Source organism: Athene cunicularia, assembly GCF_003259725.1.
Source record: "Athene cunicularia isolate RWA chromosome Z unlocalized genomic scaffold, athCun1 chrZ_part2, whole genome shotgun sequence".
Classification (NCBI taxonomy): Eukaryota; Metazoa; Chordata; class Aves; order Strigiformes; family Strigidae; genus Athene; species Athene cunicularia.
The window spans coordinates 12,028,750-12,049,013 of record NW_020799143.1 but is presented as its reverse complement, the minus strand read 5'-3'; the positions used below and the strand labels follow the sequence as shown (position 1 = coordinate 12,049,013).

The following is a 20,264-nucleotide window of genomic DNA, read 5'->3' as shown; positions in this document are numbered from 1 at the left end:
GATCTCGGGGCAGGTTTCTGGGCACTGCTATTGTTAGAAAAGTGCCGCATGGCCAAAACCGAAATCAGGCAGACATTCAGAAAGCATTGTGCCACAGTCACACTGGCCTGCAGGCTCCAAGGATAATTGAAACTCTCAAAAACTGAGAGGATCTCTTCCCCTGTTTCACCCATATTGGGGGTGAGACCCCTAACAAAATCCCAGGCAGCAAACAGGTACCGCCTCCCCCCCACACACACCCCCCACCCCAGCGATACAAACACATTATAGTCAATAGCCAGTACATCAACATAAGACCCTTAATACATTTTCCACCAATAACAAACGCCACCACTGGGATCATATACTGGATATAAGGATTAATGCAGCCCCACCATGCAAGCAAGTGGGCCAGCATTGCAAACATTACAAATACAAACAGAAAAAAAATTGCACCCAACAGATTGCTCCAACACACTCTGGTCAGGGTCTGTCCCTTTTTGATTCTTATTTCAACCGTCTTGTGCCCCATGTTGGTGCGCCAAAAAGGCTGTGATGGTTTTAAGCCTTGCCGAGACCAGAGACCACGTTGCTGTTGTCCCTCCCCCACCCTCGGACACAAGTAGGTCACAAACCCTGGGTTAAAATAAGAAGAAATTTAATACAATAGTGTAATAAACAATCTGAACAACAACAATAGCGATAATAACAACATCAAACAGTAATAACAGTAAACAAGACAAAATACATACAGAGAAATATCGCAATGGACACAGACAGCCCGGTATGTGTGCTTCCTGTGACCAAAGCCACAAAGAAAAGAGCACCACGCCAGACCTGATGTCACCATGGTATGAATAACCCAGCTGGAGATCCCTTCCCCCTGCTGGGGAAACTTAACCCTGTCTTAGCTGAACCAGGACAACAGCCAAGCATCATACAAGTTAAGGCACAGTGCAGTGGTGAAAAACTTAAAAATGAACTTTTCAAGACAAAGTTTCTGCTGGTGCACATGAGTGATTGAAGATTGACTGTTTATCTGCACCAGAAAAGATGGAGCTTGGTGTTAGCCCAAGCCAGACATGAAACAAGTACTACTGCAGACTGGACTGAAAGCTTTGTCACATCTATGAAAATGCAGATATATAACTATCTGGAGTCCCATTTATACTAGCTATTGTTTCATGTGACTCTTATCTCTCGCTGATACCTACCCTCTCAGTTCAACACTTACACTGCTGTTTCTCTTTCAGTATAAAGGGGAGTGAAATACAACTCATGCGTTCAGTATATACCTATTAGCATAGTCTACAAATATGATTTTCAAAGTCAGGTATTCGGGAATCTGGGAAGGGTTGTAGCTTTAACGTTTATCTTTCTAAGTTTTTCTCCACACCATGAAGTGTATGCACATACAAACTTCTTTTTGTAGAAGTTGAGTTTCTTTTAAGACTGATTTTAGGAGTTAGATCTTCAAGAAAAATTCAGAAACTTGACAGTGAGTCCTCTCTAATTAGAAATATAAAAGTCCTACTAAGGAGAAAAAAATGACAGGGTTTCAAAGCCACCATTTCACAGGTCTCACAACTTAAAAACCAATAGTGTCATGATATTGCATGAAATATCAGTAGGCTGACAAGTAAAAAAGTTTCCTTTCATGGCATTGAAAAAAAGTCAATTTAAAATAAACAAAGGTAAAAGATACCCAAGAATGAAAAAAAGTCAAAATAATACAACCAGTGTACCATATCACTTTGAAATAATGTTAACTAAAATTTTTTAAGGAACTAAAATTGTCTGGTTTGAATGTAGTTCAAACTTTGAGTAATGAGAAACTTACATTGAAAAGAGCAAAAGGAAATGGAAAACCAGCATTTCTTACCAAGAATAACTAGCTTTTTCTTACCAAGCTGAATTTTAGCTATGTTCAAACAAATACTGTTAGAATTTTTCAGTTGAAGCAAACCTGAGCTGAGGCAAGTTGCTTCTGGAATTTCAGTAAAAATAATTCACTCCTCATTTTTACAAGCTCTGGGGTTTTAATTCAGAGCAAAATTTCAAACTCAAATCTATGAAGTCAGGCAACTCAACACCACCTACCAGGAGTTTTATTCTTGGTTTTGTAAGCAAAATCTAGCACTGTTGTGCATATACAGTTTTGAGTAAACTATTTAAGCCAGCCTGGTAAAAGTCATCACTTCCCAGCACGAGGACAGATTGGGAACAGTGGTATAATATTATTTAATCGAAGGCAAAAATATGCCAATGATCAGCCATACCTTCAGTTGGATTTCATTTACATAGTTTCACTGATTCTTAGTTCTCAGCTAGTGCTAATTTATATTAATTCATTGTTTAGGTGGAGCAACACTGATTTATGTCCTGGTAATCTGGCCCTGTATTGCTGATACAAACACATTGGTTAACACGCGATGGGGATTTCTTTATAAAGCAGTGTGAAAGACTTACCTTAGAAGCTGAGTACATTGTGTATAATGGACAAGGGAAAGTACCCAGACCAGAGGACAGATTCAGAATAAGACCTTTCTGTCTGAAATTTAATTTAAACAGTTACATTCAGTTTACTTTGACAGTACTATAGTAAAAGCCTGCACAAGTGGAAAACAACTTTTTTCCCCCAGAAGGCATAGCTCTCCTATTATACTGTAGACTACACTTTCAAAAGACCAATTTTTATGGTTTAGTTAGGTGCAATTAAGTCTAAAACAGCTAGGAATAATGTCATAAGTGAAATCTGAATGCTTAGTGGAATCAAAACCATGGGAACATTGTACCTACTATTGTACATCTAACAGAGCAAAAATGCCATCAGAGGAAAGATTTTATCCTTCTCAGTAATTGGTAGGTCTCCTTTGCTCATTAGCCAGCACATTCTTTTTCCTCCTCCTTGCACCTCTTTTTAGATTCCCTATTCACAACTCCCTGTACAAATCACTAAAACCAATTCTTTCAGCAAAAACCAGGAATAAGCCAAACCAAAATAATTAAACAGTAAGAGCTTATTTTGTTGCCAAAACAAAAAGCCTGCACTGGCCCCTAAAATGCAGTAGTTAACAATGTTTTCTAGAAACTACATCTGAAAACCTTAACTTCTGGTTTAAGGACCCTCATTCTAAAATACACATTGTATTAGGAGGAGAAAAGGAATCCCTAATTGTACAGCTGAATTAATCTCCCTGATGTAGTACAGAGCTTGAAAAGTATTTCCAGAGCTTGAAAAGTATTATTCCAAGCATAGCTACCACTCTTAGAAGAATACAACAATATATTCAAATCCTGTTTCTTGCCTAATTAGTCCCATCACATGTAATTTTTTTTCTGCAACACTTGCATGGTTTTACTGGAGACAGTCCTTTATTTCATATTTTCTGCCTTGTTCTACAGTTGACTTATAATTTGTGGCAGTTCCTATCATTCATTCACATAGCACTAACAGCAAAAGAAGGAATTTTACTGACTGACATACTGTAAAGTGCAGAAATTAATCATGAAAAAGCATAGTCAGCACTGAAGTAACAGCTAAAAGCTAGTGAAAATTCTAGAAAAAAAGATTTTACCTTGCCTCCATTTGTTTCAGAATTATTCTTGTCATCTGTAAGACAAGCATGTTAAGAATTATATCCATTCTCCCTCTTTCTGATCACATTTTTCAACTGATTTTGTTTTATTCACAAATCATCTGAATTGCCAAAAAATTCCAAAGGTTAGTCTTCCAAGCAGTGAAAGTCTTATGCTTATCCAAAGCTTTTCAACAGTATCTGAATTTCATCATTCTTCAATAGTTAATCAATAGTAAGAAGAAAGTCAACTTCGTAGTGTTTTAACATTTTTCTTCTGCCTGTACCTGGGCCAGAAATAGCAGAAAATCATGAACAGACAACTTTTTTCTGCTACCAAAAAAGAGCCTCAGGATCTTTTTTGATGCTTATTATTTAATAATCCATTCTTACTTTAACAGTAGACTTAATCACACTTATGATTTTTAAAGTGCAATTAAATCAATTTTTAGGTAATAAATCTGCTTCTGTTTTATTGATAGCAAGCCTAAGTCCCTAGGGAATTCATACTCATACTAATGACTCTTTATAAAAAAATACATATGTATGAATTTTCTCAGGATAAGAGTGTGATCTTACTCGCAAAGGGTAGTAATGAAAAGTAGTACAAACGAATGATGCAGCTTAATTTGATCCTTGTTAATTCCCTGTTGTTTCAGTACTGTCATTATGCACAACAGGATAGTAGGAGCAGGGTGGGGTTCACAAGGTCTGTTTTCAGAAAGGGTGACAATGCAGGTGGGTCACATCAGCTTGGGTGAAGGGTAATTTCCAAGTAAAGTGGAAAACACAGGCAAAAGTCCTGTTTTTACAGTGCTGAAAATCTCAGTGACATCTGTGGGAGCCAGGAATACTTGGAGTTCAGGCATTCCACTGCAAGAAGTGGTGAGCAGGATCCTAGCAGGAATCAAGATGGGGTGGGGGGCACGCAAACAGATTTGTTCCTAACCATGAGGAATGCTACTTAGGAGATTTCTTTACATTCTGAAAGAAAGTGAAAGCTTGTGAAAGACTGAAAAGGACATGGTTGCAGCACTAGGAGAAAGGAATCCCCAGGTCCTGGTGAAGCAGAAGTTGATTTTGAGGTATATTTGAGGTGGGAAATGATAAAGGGAGAAATGTTTGCCTGTTTTTGTGAGGCATATATATACCACTCAGATACTACAGATATTTCTGTTCTTTTGACATACAAATATAATAAAACCTAGGAGCAGAAAGTTCACCAAACTACTTCATGGAAGAATTTGTTTCAGTTGACTGATATTACATGATTTAGTTTCTGTCATTAAGCAGCAGTACAAATTTCGGATGTAAAGTTTGCTAGCAAAAGAAAGAGGAACATCTGTTGATAATTTTCAGGTCATGTTTAGAAAGATATTAGCCAAGGCTGAGATTTACTACAAAGCTCCTGTTCTGCTCTTGTTCATGTTAACATGCTGCTTGCAAACAGCAGAGTGATACAAATATTAATCAGAGGTGGAAAGCATGAAATACTGACTGTTCTTATAAGGGAAGTGGACAACCAAAATTAGCACCAAGAGGTTGCTTCTTAAGTCTCTGTCCTGCACTAATATAAAAATATTTTTGCAGAACAGAATCGTGACAAAAAATGCAAGTACAGTACAAAAATTTAGCCTGCAGGTCTTCCTGTCTTGAAGATTTTGATTCTGAAACAAATATCCCTGTTTACCAAAACAAACACGTTTTTGAAAAGTGTTTCAGCTGCAGTATAACGATGTGTCTCAACCGAGCAACTGTGTTAAAAGGCTTCCAGTCAGCTCTGATCAAAATATTTCATAGGCAGTAGAAACAGATGGGAGTCCTTAAAATAATGCTGATGTTCCTGCTGAAAATTACTATCTGCTGATACATTAAATGAAAATACACAGGGAAGCTAGCTGATCACTCTTGTGCAGTACTCATTTTTTCCAATAAAATACATCATACATGTAACATAGATGCAAGTGTTTACATACCTTTATAACAGAAATAACATTGCAGTTGACAAGGTTCTGCAGGAAGCAAGAAACCAGTAAGTTCACAGTTAACTTCAAAGAGTTTGTAGTTTATCTAGGTAACAAAGCTAGGAATTCCACCTGAAAAGCTTTCTAGCAAGGCAGTTGATTTTAGGGCTGCTTAGCTTGTCTTGAATTGTCACTGACTGTGCCTATGAGATAGGGATACTCAAAGGCAGGTAAGTCTTGATTCACTTTATTTTAAACATGGAGCTCAAATCTCCTTTGCATCCCTTTGATTCCAAGTCCTCCAGTTTGCCTAGTCAGGTATTTGCACATGGCAAAACCCAGAAACCTAGTGTCCAGGCAGAGACTGGCACCAGCAGATTGAGCTGGACGCATACAAACAACAAATTACAAGAGGGTCCGGGCAGAGACAGCGTGGCTCTCAGTGACAGAGATAGACTGTGCAGCAAAATCACTGCCACCTACAGATATATCCTCCCAAGACCAGCAAGCAAACAAGTCTAGTAGCAGCAGAGATGCCATCATACAGCTGCAGTGCTGAGAGAAGCAGCCTGCTTGGGGATCTCTGATTTGTAATAGGTGATGATATATAGACTGAAGGGATCCTGAGATAGGTGCTAGCAAGAAATACACTCAGAAATTCTGTTTTTTTCATGGATAATACTATAGAAGTACAACAATAGAGGTACAACAATAAGGCAGTGAAAAACTTGATCACATCTTTAATTCTGTCAAACTATACTATGTGTGTAAATGAATTCCCCCCCCCCCTTCCCCCAACTAAACTGTGTTTAATTTTACATAGTTAAGCAATGATGTTCCAAATAAGTAAGTTTTGATACTACTAACAAGAACCCAGCACTTCAGCTGTGGCTTTGACCAGGCTGGACTGCATTACATTACATACAGGTGAGGAGCAAGCCAGAAGGGTTGCTGATCCCTGCTATAGCTGACCAGCTCTCCCCTCTATCACTGGGTGCTTGCTGCAGTTTAGCTGAAATCTACTGTTCTTTTTCTCTTGCAAGCTCTTCTCAGTATTAAAAATATATCAAAATATGCTCCTTCAGGCCCAGTTCTTTTGCCACTCAACTGAACAGTTAAATACATGCTAATTGTAGCGGGGCCAGAATCTGTCCCTTGTTAAACAGAAATACAATTCTTTGTTGTTATATTTGAAGTAGAAATCCTACCTCATCTACATCTGGTCCATTAAGGAAACGGCATGGAAGAGGATTATGAAGCATTCCAACATTGTTAACTAATGAAAGAAGATACAATAATAAGAATTAAATCTAGGCAAAGTGCATAGTTTAGCTAGTTAAACAAATGGCTTCTCCTTGAGACCCAGAAGCTTTTGAGCTGTATGTGAAGAGAAATGCTGTTTAGCATCGGGTCTTGTTCTCACTGAAGTCATCAACACTGATCAGCGCTGACTTCAGGGAGCAGAAAAACAGCCTGTTGGTACAGTTTGGGGGATTGTTTGTTTGTTTGTGTTGTTGTTTCGTTTGTTTCACTATTAGAAAGGATTATTTTCTTTTAAAAAAAGCCCGTATTTTCCTTGTTGCTGTGTGGATTGCACTGATTAGTGTTAGCCACAGGCTCATTTCAGATTGAATATAAGAACTGCACACAGCTGTAAAACGACTGATACTGAAAATTAATTCCTTGAGGCCAAAGAGGGAGGAAGTCACCCCACATGCTGGATACTGTTTATAAAGCACCAGAAGAGGTTTCACAGTAAAGAAGCCACTGTACAGAAAAACAGGAAGCCTTTGGAGAATACTAATTCACTTAAAACTTGTTCGTAAGTAGTGCTCAGCTGCATTAGACAGCTGTATCCTTGGTTTTAAGTGTTGGCTAATAACCTGTTGTGACATTATTTATGCACTTCTCTGTTTAATACACTGCAGCCATAAAATACTCTTTGATTAAGACCTTGATGACTCACCCAGGACACCAATATCCAAACCTTGCAGACTTTTTTCAATGTTCTCATATACTGTATTTTTGGTGAAATCGGCTTGTATAACCTTCACCTTCTGACCTGTGGTCTGCTCTGTAATTAAGAAAAAAAAAAAAAAGAAAACCCCTTCACATCTACCCAGAGAGAGGGAGAGCTGTAATTAAGTAAGGACAGAAACAATCAGATGTCTCATTTAGTAATGCCTGCTGTACAGTAAACAATTGTTTCAACTTTCTTGATTTAATAAATATTACAACAAAAGCAAAACACTCTCACTGTATCCAGTTGTTTTTCAGGGGAATGGCCTGGCAAATATAAGACTAATTTATGCCCTGAAATCAGCAGAAGTTCCCCCACAAAATCTAAACATGACTTGGTCCTTCAGTAGGAAAAAAACCCAAACCAACACCAGGACTTCTTCCCCTGGTTATCATAATATTTACAAATGAACACTGTTAGCATATGTTAGAGAAGCGAATGTGGGTGCCAGATCTTCTACATAAGCACAGTTTTACAGAATGTTTTAAAAGTGTTTTCATATGTAAGATGAACACTTTAACAAGCAGAGCTTATCTTTTTACATAGAGGGAGGGGAAAACAGTGCTAGATGTGATGTAGTATTTTGTGTCTTATTTTCAAACAATTCCTCTCCTGTTTTGGCATTTGGATTTCTGTAGATTGAACCTTCCTCAGGATTTTGCAGGACTAAAAGGCATTTTAAGGAGGATATAGCTTAAATTAAACAACTCAGTTCAAGTTTTTAATTTTCATAAATTAATTTACAAGTCAATTTACACAGAAGGGAAAGTGAAAGTGAAATGTGTGTGATTTTTCCAGTGTCATTGCTATGCAGGAGTAGAGCCCAGCTGTACATTACCATTTTTCTCAGCAGTTGATTTATTGCTGTTCATATTTTCAGTGAAGTTCCATGAGGAAAAGAGGTAGAGGCTCTTATTTACTCATTTTTAAAGGCAAGGTTCTCCTTTAAAGGGGCCTAGTAAGGTCTCTTCTAACTAGATGATCATATTGTACATTCTTGCTACTAAACCTTTGAAGTTTTATAGGCCACCTGAAATTCAGATGGATTTTGCTGAGAAAGTGACAGGCAAAGCTTGGAAATGTCAATAGATGATTGGATTGCAGACTTGCTGCAAGTGGCAGGAATTCAGGTGCATGCGGATGGCAGAAAGTCTGCTTTGGGTCCTGTTTGGAAAACTGTCTGCTTGTTTGGAGCCTGATTTTATCATACTGGGAACAGAGAGCATTGCCTTGAATAGGAATCAGACTTGCTGAGTTCTACCCAGAAATCTTGCCTCATGCCTTGGTGTACATTCAGAACTTAGGAAGAGGCCTTGCACCAGCTCCTGCGGGAGAGCGAGGCTGGCAGAAAGCTGTCTTTGGGTCCCACAGGTCAGTTCGCAACAAAATAAAGCCTCTGTTGGAGGATGAGAAAAAGTTGTTCCCTCCTGATTGTTCCTCCTTGCCCCTTGATATACTGCAAGTCTCAACCACCTTACACTACTCAAGTAATGACAGCAGTCTGAGGAAACAGCAGACACCCTGATTCCAGACCTGAAATGCAGGCTCTGTCTTGTGTGCAATTTTAGAGGACATCTGTTTCCATGACAGAATAAAGGAGGGAGTGCCCTTTTTCTTGCCCTCTTTCTTAGCTGCAGTTGTGTGTATGAAAGGGACAAAAACACCCTTTGAACCTTCAACCTATAAAAGCAACTCTAGTGGCAAATGACCCCCTCATGGTCTCAGGGTGGGGGAATGGTACAGCTATAAAGAAAAGGACATTGTGAGTGTAAATGCAGTGACTGGGAGAGAACAGAGCAACATCTGGAGCAGACACCTATAGCAACCTTCTGACTGAAGAGTTCTATAACAAAATTAGATGGTCTTAAAAAGTGTGGTGATACTGTGGACATCTTTCTTGTGGGCAATCAGAAGGGCAGCCAAACTAGAGCAACATAAAAATGAGGATCAGACAAACCATTTGGACTTTCTCTGCATCTCCCTGTCTGTACTGCTGCAATCAGCACTGTCAGCCAGCAAACAGGTACTCCAGATGGCTTTCCTGTCTCATTTAAGAATAAAACAATATATTAAAACCCAATAAAACTATCATGCTGATAAATGAATTATCCAGGGATAGCTCTTCAGAAAATGATAAAAATTCTGCAAAGGAGAGAGCCAAAAAACAATTTCCAATGTTTCTTATGTGTCTCTCTGTGACAAAGATTTATAACAGTCTTTGAATACACAAGCCATTCCAACTCTTTTCAAAAGTCCTAAGCACGTGAGAAGCAAGCCTGGGTTTTCAAACATCAGGGAAGGTTATTGTCTTTTTAAAAAATGAAGAGAAAACTAATTTATGAAAATTAAAAACTTGAACTGAGTTGTTTGATGTGTTATAAAATGTATCATTAAGAAGAATATGTCTAACTCCTGACCTCAGACCATTTGGGAATCCCACTTGTCAGACAAGACAACATGTTACCTTTTGAAATTTACCAGGAAGAAAACAGGATGAAGTTAGAAGTTAGTTAGGACCTGCAGTCTGACAGAAACTTTCCATTTCTACTTAGAGTTATGAAGATCTTCTGAAAAGCTGAGGTAGTAAAATGAATGCCTAAGTGACACACAGAAAGAGGAGAGCCTTTTGAAGTGCTACAGCAAAATTTGAATACGAAGAGAGAAGCACTCAGGCTAAGAGGGGGCATTCATATTCAGTGGAAATTTGCAGAGGAGTGCAAAATGAGAAGTTATTTTAACAACAGAAAGAGGTTAAAAAAAAAGATTTAAGACTGGGGAGAAATATAAAATGTTGTGTCAGATTATAAAGCACAAGTTTTGGCTATGTTTCAAAAGCCTTTTGGAGAAATGCATCTCCTCAGAAACAAGATAACTCAGGTTTAGAAATAACGGGAAAATAGAGACAAAAAAGATGAGGGTAAAAGCAAAACTTCAAAAGATGATTGAAGATACAAGAGAACACAAACTCCGTGAAAAACAACCAATCCAAACCAAGACAAAACAAACTATACAAAACAAAACTGAAAACAAACCACGGGAATTACTAGTAGTTACCAGAGCACTCAGAAAATTGGTTCAAGGCCCTCAAGTGCTCTGTTATGTAAAGTACATATTGGGAAAACAGTCCTGAGCAATAACATTTACCTCAAGGGACCAGCAAGAGGCATTCTTAAGAGTCTTTGAGGACAAGGGAATGATGTGTCAAGTGAGTTGTTTTATGCTAGTCAGTGATGTCAGCTAGTTACCTGCTTAGCTCTTGGAGCAGGAAGGACAAGAGGCAGAGGACACAGTACAGCAGATTGGTAACTCAACCTGTAGCAAGGGGGACAGCTAAATGAACTAGCACCTTCACAGGTCTTCGTGGGAGCAAGGCACATTTGGTTCTCAATGATATGGAGTGATTTTTTTATTCACTGCTTTATTCTGTATTAACAGGCATAATTTCAGGAGTGAGAGGTGGATAGACTACTTCCTGCAACACCAAACCCAAATTCACTAACCGCATGCACAGCTAGTCTAAACTGGTACACCTGTATCTTTCCTCAAGTGCAGATTTAAGGAAAACAAAACAAAACAAAACCAACTTCCCCAAAACCCCAACAACCAAATCCCAAAAACACTAACCACTTTTGTTGTGAATAATTTTTATGTCTTACAAAAGCTGCTTTTGTTTGTTAGTTTGGCATTAACAGCCAAACATTATAGATCCTGGTCATATAAATAGATCCTAACATAACTTTTCAATCAAGACCTAGCTCTGCCTGTACAGCTTGTTTAGGAAATGTAGGCAAAAGAAATAAAAAAGGAGTGCAATTAATAGCATTACATCATTTCTAATGCCCTGGTTTTATAGTCTGATCAATGTTTCACAACTACAGTACTAAATGTGTTAAATGAGCAGTATACCTGGCATAATGGTCCTCTCCCATCTGACCTCCACAAGACTTATTTTGTTATCTTTTATCTCATTCTAAAAGAGCTTTCCAGTCTGAGTGGCTGGAAATCTGGTTTTCAATTGCAGTGCTTCTTTAGAGAAATGTTTTTCTTACTGCAGATTTCTGCCTGCTCCAGCTCTGAGAGCTGTTCTCAGGCACACCAGTAGCCCCCAAGAGTTGGAAAGCCAAACACTGAGATCTCTGAAATTACCCTTACTTTAGACTCTTTTAATTCATATTATTCAGTATCCAAACTGATTAGGCAAATAATATAATCAGATTGAAAAGGGGGGCAAGTCTTTTAATTATGGTGTCCAACTGATTGCAAAAAGATACATGGTGTAGCTGTTAAGAAAAAGGAAACAAGTAATGTGTCCAGTTCTGCAACAAATTTACATAGCCTACATTTTTTTTTTGTCTATCTCTCTGTGCCTTAATCTCCTTGCACGTTAGTTCATGGTAATAATAGCCACTTCAAGTGAGATACTGCTTGTGTAAACAGTTTAGAAAGAAAAAGTCAGTGAGAATTAGAAAATTTAGAAAACAGTACAATCATTCTGGTTAAGCTTCTGATTCATTTTTGGGTTTCTGTTGTTTATTTACTCACACAACATCAGAGTAAGTTTAACTTTTCTTCCTTCCCAGTGACTGCTTAGCTTAATTACAGCAAAGCCTGAGTCTGAAAACTGGAATCAATGAAACATTTCCAAAGTTTTAACATAAGCCCACATTCAGAGCTCCCTGCTGATTTTAGTGGCCTCCAGGTCAGAAACTCTATGCTTTTCATCACTGTGTCTTCCTCTCTTTCCTGTTGTTTGTGCCATCTACTTGTTGCTATGTACTCACTTCTAACCTGACACAATAAATAACAGATAAATCATTCTGGGCTTCAGCCAAAACCCACTGAAAACAATGGAAAGATCTCACTGGGAATTGCCACCAATTTCAGCAAGCTTTGAGGAGGACTCTTTATGTCCACAACCCAGCTGAACATAGTGTGGAAAACTGATCAGTGTAGCCTGAGCTCCTGGGGTCACACCATCCACGTCCCCACACCTTGGATTACATGGATAACACTGCTGCTGTCAATGAAGCTTCCATAGCATGAAAAGTCACAGGTCACTTTTGCACAAGGCACAGGAATGTTTGCAGGGTAGGCTATCTCAGCTGTACCTTTCAGGACATGGCAAGTCCTACATTACCCACTGTTACACAATTCAGCACAGTATGGCCTCAAGTTAGGAAGGTGGCCAGTGGCTGGCCTTATAATAAATCATAGTGCAGAGGAATTTACACTGTATCATCTCTCCAGACCTGCATGACTTTTTTTCCTTTACTTAGCTATGTTAGTCTCAGGAATCTTATTCTTTGCTTATGATTATAATTTACAATGCAAAGAAACGATAAAAACTCTTTAGCCTTTTTTTTTTTTTTCTTCAGGTTTCCATTATTGTAATTCTTTAACATTTAGCTGCAAAGAAATACAACAATGACACCAGAGCTGACCTAATTCCCATAGAAATTTTTTTTATGGTGTTTACTTAAGAGGGGCTAGTGTAGGCTGTAGTCATATTGGGTCTCGCAGATACAACTGCTTATAGAGTTTATTCAGGGAGTTGGTGATTTCCTCCTCTGATATCCCTTGCTTCCCAAAGGAAAACAAGTCTGTATCTGGAAAAAAAAAAAAAAAAAGGAGGAAAATTGGGCAGAAAATTTTAGGGTCCAATCCTTGATTTTAGTAGGTGAAGGTTCAGAAATTACAGACTTTTTCAGGCACTTCAAGTCTGCCATATCCCTGAGAGATGCACTGCTCTCTCTGCAGCTAAGTATCCTGGACCTGATACCCTGTTGGAGTCAGCTGCTAAGCCTGCTTGAAGGCAGGTCTTTCTGACAGAGGTGTAGTCTTGGAGCAACATATCCTTAACACAAGAACCTGTGAATCCAGGAATCAGGTGAACAGAAACCATGTGTAGGAAAATAGACAGTGGGAAGAATAACCTTGATTACAGCAATATTTGAAGTTAATGGAGGCTATAAACTGATTTGACTCCTAAAGAAATCTTTAATCTATTTATCTTAATGTATTTAAACAATCCATTCCCCTCAGGGTAGATGGCTAATTTCCTTTGAAGAAAAGAAACAGAACATTAATTCTAAGACAAGCTATTTGACTGCCTTATCAAAAGCCAAATGTAACTTGAAAACCTTAAAAAACCAACCAAACAACGAAACCAAATGAACCAGGTACCTTGACTTAATTTTTGCTCCTCCTTTGCTGTGTTCCAAGAACTGACCTAAAGGTAATCTTGCTTTCTTAAGCATAAACTGTTTCATAGATCCTTCTGACAACTCTAATAATGACATCTCCTTTGCCTGTATTTACAGATTATAAAGGCAGATGAAGCCTGTAAAGAATCCACATTCACTTTTTTTATCAAAACCATTGTGCTGTTTTATCAAACCCATTGTGCTGCTAAAGAGGAAGATAAGTTTGAGACAAACACTTACCAACTTCGGAGGCTACTCTCTGCAGTTTATCAAGAGTTCTGCTTATCATAACTATATTTAATCCACGTTTTGCCAGCTACAAGAGAGGAATATAAAAGTTGTTAGGAAACAGTAAGGTGACAGAAATCTTTCAATTTTTTCCTGTTTTGCGATAAAAGCAATCATGGATTTTTAAAATTGCTTTCATTTACCTGTCACCTGCCTAATGGGTAAACAACAGATATTACAACCAGGCCAAACAAAAATCAGACTTCTAATAGTCTTCTAAAACATCTCCTTTACTGTAAAATCTTGGACTCTTACAAGAAAAATATACTGGACAACAACCACACCTCAATAATATGAGCAAAAATAAATAATCAGAGTCAAATTCAAATTAATAAAAGCCTGCAGGTAGTGGAAGCAACACGACAATTCTCAGAAATACATTTTTATTTCTACTTGGATTTGGGAGGCCAAATATGTTGATGACTTCCTAGTTATTTTACAACACCACCTTCCACTCTCACTTTTTTAAAATCTTGACATTATTCATATTTTTTTAATAGAAATAAAATCCGTTACAGGTCGGTGGATATATTGTAACTGTTTTTTTCATTACATGAAACTAAAAAAAACCAAAAAAACACCAAAACAAAAAACAAAACAAACAAACAAACAAAAAAAACACAAGGAAAAAAGGTAAAGTCCATATGTAAAACCTCAAAATATAGCCACAAAAGATACTTCTGGAAAGGTGTTAGCAAAAGTTTATAGCTGTGAACACTACTTAACACAGCAGTCCATTTATAGTCCATTTGGTGTTACCATATGCAGAACAAATGCAGAACAAATAGACAATGGTTTTCTCATGTCCTTCTGAGGCCTCCCAATCCCATCAGTTCGTCAGCAAAGACTGAGAGAGAAATATGTCCCAAGCTTTTGAAATGAAGTTATTAACAAGTGGAAACTGAACTGAGTTGTGTGCACAGAGAATGGAAAGATAAAGTTGAAACTAGTAAAATGCCTGTCAGAGCAAGGAGAAAGAGAGCTAAATTGGTCAGCACAAAAGATAAAACCAGTATATTCTGAAAGTACCAGGTTTGCTTAGAAGAAACTAAGTGGCAAAGGCCACACACTGACGACCCATTCATCCCCACAGTTGACTCCCTGCAACATTTGCTCCTTAAATCTATTTAAGGGAAACTGTTTGTCTTGTTGCGCTCTTCTGAAACAATGTAGAGAATGTTAAAGGACCTTTGTTGAAAGTTCTGCTACATCAAGAGTACAAGGGGCAGACTGTCTATTAAATGCACCAGCCACAACTATTTGCATTTTCAGAAAAAAAAACAAAACACATGCTCACAATTCTGTGCTTTTGGAGACCCTCTAACACAATTGACTGGTGCTCCAAAGAGATCTGCAGAGACTTAGATGCTCAGGAGTTTTGAAAGATTGTTTTAAGGGTTCCTTCTGAAGTTCTCAGGAAGAGAACTCTAATTGCCTACATACTTTGTCCACAATGAGCTTGACTCAAGATGTTTCTGAGAGGTGGTCGCCGTCCATCTGCCATTTGGGGGTGTTTCAGTGGGGATTATTTTAATTTTTGTGCCTTCAGACCCAAGACCAAATATCAGCCATGTCATATACAAAATAAAAACAAAATTCTGCTTCACTGGGCTTCTCAATATCATCTCAGCTTGTCTCTGTATTTTGTTTGTAGAAAAATCCCCCCTAAAACCTAAGTAAAAAATTATTCCTCTTGCTAAGATTACATTGTATTTCAGCTAAAAGCATGTTTGAGGCAATCTCATAAAATTGTTAACTGTCAGGTGAGATACTTCCCCGCTGGTGTATACCAGACTAACTGAAGCATAAGGCTGTAGCAGCCATAGCATCCATTTCTTAAGGCAAAAGAGGCTACACACTTGACTACTCTTTTTTGTTTCCTCACCCACATAGAAAATGTGCATCCTTTTCAGAAATAGGTTTCTCAGGATATTGTAACTACCATGAGATTCAAACGCATCCTGAAGTAAACAAAAAGAACTGTGTTAAGAAAATAATTTCCTGGCCATCCACAGGAAAGGTTAAAACAGGTTTAACATTATCACATTTCAAATAAAGGTAACTTTTAGCATAGATGTTTGCAGCACAAAGCATCTTCTGAACACAGCAAGGTTTTTACGTTAGAGGATGGTATTTTCCCCCACAGTTAAGAATAAGCACTGGCTCCCTGCCCTGTGTAACGTGAACCTGCTTCGGTTAGGAAATCCTGACTCCCAGCGGCAAAGAATTAAACTGCTCCTGAACCTCGGTCTGCCAAAATGCAAGATCGTTATTACTGACTCCAGCCATAATGAATTATGACAAATTAGAAAAGGGCCTAATAATGAAGAAGGATCAAGCAGGATGTGCACTCTGGAATCTCACAAACTCATGGTTAAAAAGTTTAAATCTACATTAAATTAGTAAAGTCACTCTGCATTTTCTATCAGTTTTTGCAGCTCAGTCTAGGAACATAAAGCTTCACGAAAGGCAAGACACAGGTTTTAGATTGAAACCATGCATGTAACTACTACAGTTACCCTGAAAAATTGGTTATTCTCTACATGGATCAATAGATGTAATCACTTAAAAGTCTCTAATAATGCTTTATGGAATTTGTAGCTGCCTACCATAAATTTCTACCTATTACAAAAGAGATTCTTCTCTCTTCTCCAGGGTTGTGCTGATATGGTCTCAGTGCTTCACCCCTTTTCTTTCCTTGCCTAGGGTTCAGACCTGTATTATTCAAATCTTTGAACACTTTTTAGTCCAGCAGACCAAGATTGAAACAAGAGGGCAGAAGGATTCTGCAAACTTTCTGCTGGCTCTGCACCTGTGCAACAAGTAGAATAGCAGTACTTCCAGGAATAAATCCAAGACCAAGCAGAGAAATTAGAATAAATTTGCAACTAGGGCAGGAAAACTCAGATTATATTTAGCTTGTATTACACTGCTGGTAATACTATGCACAATTTCAGGAAATGAAACAAAGGTTTAAGATTCGAGAAGATGATGTACAAATGAATGTAGTGCGTGTCTCAAAACGGTCAGCTAAAACATTGATTAAACACAAGCATTGGCCTGACTTATAAGAAAGTTATGAACTATTAACAATAACAAAAATGGTGACCATGTGAGCCACCAACATCCTGCTTGTGCCCTGACATCAGATGAGAAGTGTGCAGAGGTTAAACCACAAATCTCAGAGTATGGCATGGCCTTATCCATAAACCCAGTATGTTTGAGGTGCTAAGTCAGTAATGGATGTTCATAACACCACAGCATCCTATGCCAGAAGAACATCAGAGAATTTTGTACCCTGACATCAGACCAGCAAGACAGCAGTGCCAAGCCAGAAACTCCAAAGGCACACAGATATTAAAACAGCAGGGTCAGATTTATTTATCCACAAGCCACACACAAGTGTGTGCTTCAACCCCAGCCAGCAAGATGATATGCCAAGCTATGAGCTCATAGTGGTGTGGGCTCAGGATCTGCCCCACAGAGCAGTAGCTGAGCACAGCTTCAATCAAAGGGACCACCTGGGGAGGAAGGTACATCTCAGCATGGATAAAGATGACTCTCAGTCATCCCACAAAAGCCAAACATAATCAACAAATGTTCCTCAAAGTTTAGCCAGTTCCAGCCAAGTTCTGTTGGTTTTTGTTTTTTGTTTTTGTTTTTGTTTGTTTGGTTGGTTGGTTGGTTTTGTTTTTTTTAAAAGCACAGTAGTTTTATTTTTTCTCATGGTATAAAGCAGCCATTTGCATTCTATGGCTGACCTTTTAGATGAGATTTACTCTTGCATAACTCACATAGCACAAAGAAAGCAGAACAATGACAAAGGCTCTGATCTAGCATTTCACAGGTTCCTGAAGCCATTGCATAGATAAAATATCACCAGGTGCTCATACACAAAGTTAGTTCAGCAAGCTGCATGTACAGGTGACTACACCCAGAGGCATGGTGTTAAATAAATGTTTAAGTATTTTTGACAGTTTCTCTCCCTGTCTGGATTCCATCCCATTCCCCTCAACCTATGTATCATCAGACCCTTCCCATTTGCACATCACTACAGCAATTCAGTGAGTGGACAGAAGGCAACATTTTTCCCTTCTCTCCCACAGAAGAACTTATGATCTTTATCACAACTATGCCAAATGTTAAACTGTGATACCTGGTATTTGTCTTTGTGCTTCCTACATTCAATGCACTTTCAAAAGTAGTTACTGTACTGCCATTCCCAGTAATGAAAATTATAAGGTAGGTGCTTAAACAATGCATTCACTTTAAAAGACCATCTTAAAAATCCTGTAAATTAATTCAAAAGTCAATTGATTTTCCTTTCCTGTGAGATATATTTTATAATTTATGAGCAGAAGGCATCACATCTAAACTCTTGCATATTATGGGCTGCTAATTTTCACCTCTGCTCTGAAGACAACTCATGTTTCATTGCTGTTAAACTTCTAGAAAAGGGGTGAGTTTCAAATGAAGACACCAAAGAAACAGTCTACTGTTCAATTACTATCGCTAATAGCAAGGCTGGTACAAGGCCACCCTGCTTTCAGTGTTGATTAACATAGGTAAATAGAAAGGGACTGCTGTAACTACAGGGACAGCTCAGAGCTCTTCTCTCTTTCTGCAGCCTCCTAGAGCTACTGATTCTTAATTAAACGATTAGGTTTCCTTATAATTTCCATAACTTCTAGTTTATATTAATTTATACAGATTTTGCCTACAGATTTGTTGTTTCAGCTATACCTTTCAAAATGTGTTTGCAAGCGTAAAAGCTAGAAAATTACATTTTGTATGTTAATGCTAGACCACCCCACTGACAGTTAAAAAGCAGATTAGCTTCAGAACCGGGGGAAAAAAAAAAAAAAAAAAAAAGACAATTCAGGAGACTTCCTACCCTGGACAATGTGAAATCTTTTGGATTACTCATTTTATTTCCCTGGTCTGACAAGACCATTGAGGCATGAATGATGTTCCTCTGAAATGCAGCACCAGTTACCTTTCAGAACTCAATTAATGCTATTCTGCACATACAGGGGAGAGGGATTAACACCATGTTTGTCACAGTGGCTTTGAATCCTAGAATAATTTTACTAACTTGCACAGACTAATGAAGGGGTAGCAATTGCTATTTTGTTAAAATAAACAAGGGTAAATAATCTATCTTACCTCAAAGGAATATGCTTTTCCAAGCCCATCTCCTGCTCCTGTGACCACTGGAGAAAGTAAAAAGTATAAAGATTACATTTGGAGCTCCGTTTTATTTTTTTTTTTTCTTCAGTTCTTTGTGTTTGAACACTGCAACATAAATGCTTCTACTGAAGCACAGAATCTTTTTTAAAATTTATTTTCTTGTGATCTTCTTATCTTTTTGTACTTCATTCAGCACTTTTTGTCTTCAAAGCAAATCCCCCACCCCAGTAACCTATCTGATGCAATAGGTAGTTACTACTCTAAATTTCATGCATTCAATAACAAGCAACAAGTCAATTGCCTAAGAGGTGATAGAATTTTCTTCCATATACACATTTTTGCAAGTTCTGCTTTGCAAATTTTACACTTATATGCTGGTGGCAGAATGGTAGCAGATAAGGACAACTGGTAACTGAAGCTGATATCACACTATCTCACACAAGACATCTGCCTGTAAACATCACAGCAAATTTACCACCATCTACAAAATGCTCTTCCTTCAGAGTTGTACTACTCAGTCTGCCTTTAGATTTAGTGTTACTGGGAAAGTAAACAAGCTTTGGCATTTGTAAAGCACCTTGAACTTTAAATGTCACACAAACAAATATCACAGAGAAATTACAGAAAGAAAATCCTTATCACCTTAGACATAAAGTAGGAAAGCACCAAAGCTTTCATGTTTCAGAAGAAAATGGAAAATTCGTCAATATCAAAAACATTTGGATTAAGGACTTCTAAATTGCAAGAGACACTGGGGAAGCCAGATGATTTTGGATGATTGTGTTTGTTGCCAACAGAAGAGCAATTACTCTCATTTCACAGAGAAAGAGAGCACTCAATGAAGCATCAGTGGATCCTTAGCTTCCTAGCAGATCTGCAGATGAAAAGCAAGAGTCTGCTGGGAAACAAGCTTCCACCTGCCGCCTTTAATTTTTATTATTCTCAAGATCTCATGTGCCACATGATACAACAAATCATACAAGCCTTATGAATTTTACTGGGCCCAGAAGACTTTATGTTTATAAAAAGGACAGAACATAAA

The 20,264-nt window shown here is 38.1% G+C and overlaps 1 protein-coding gene across 7 annotated transcripts in view; it reads right to left on the bottom strand.

Annotated features, from left to right (window-relative positions):
- HSD17B3 (hydroxysteroid 17-beta dehydrogenase 3) overlaps nt 1-20,264 on the bottom strand; it is a 33,175-nt gene that overhangs the window by 6,970 nt on the left and 5,941 nt on the right. For 6 of the 7 annotated variants that reach the window (XM_026866136.1, XM_026866135.1, XM_026866137.1 and 3 more), the window contains 7 exons: nt 19,199-19,245; nt 13,985-14,060; nt 7,488-7,595; nt 6,730-6,797; nt 5,534-5,569; nt 3,558-3,592; nt 2,449-2,530 (listed from right to left, as the gene is read on the bottom strand). In XM_026866136.1, the coding sequence (XP_026721937.1) occupies nt 2,449-2,530; nt 3,558-3,592; nt 5,534-5,569; nt 6,730-6,797; nt 7,488-7,595; nt 13,985-14,060; nt 19,199-19,245 (452 nt within the window). Of the gene's footprint in view, nt 1-2,448; nt 2,531-3,557; nt 3,593-5,533; nt 5,570-6,729; nt 6,798-7,487; nt 7,596-13,984; nt 14,061-19,198; nt 19,889-20,264 lie in introns of those variants that run through there. The other variant, XM_026866138.1, reaches the window with a different exon arrangement.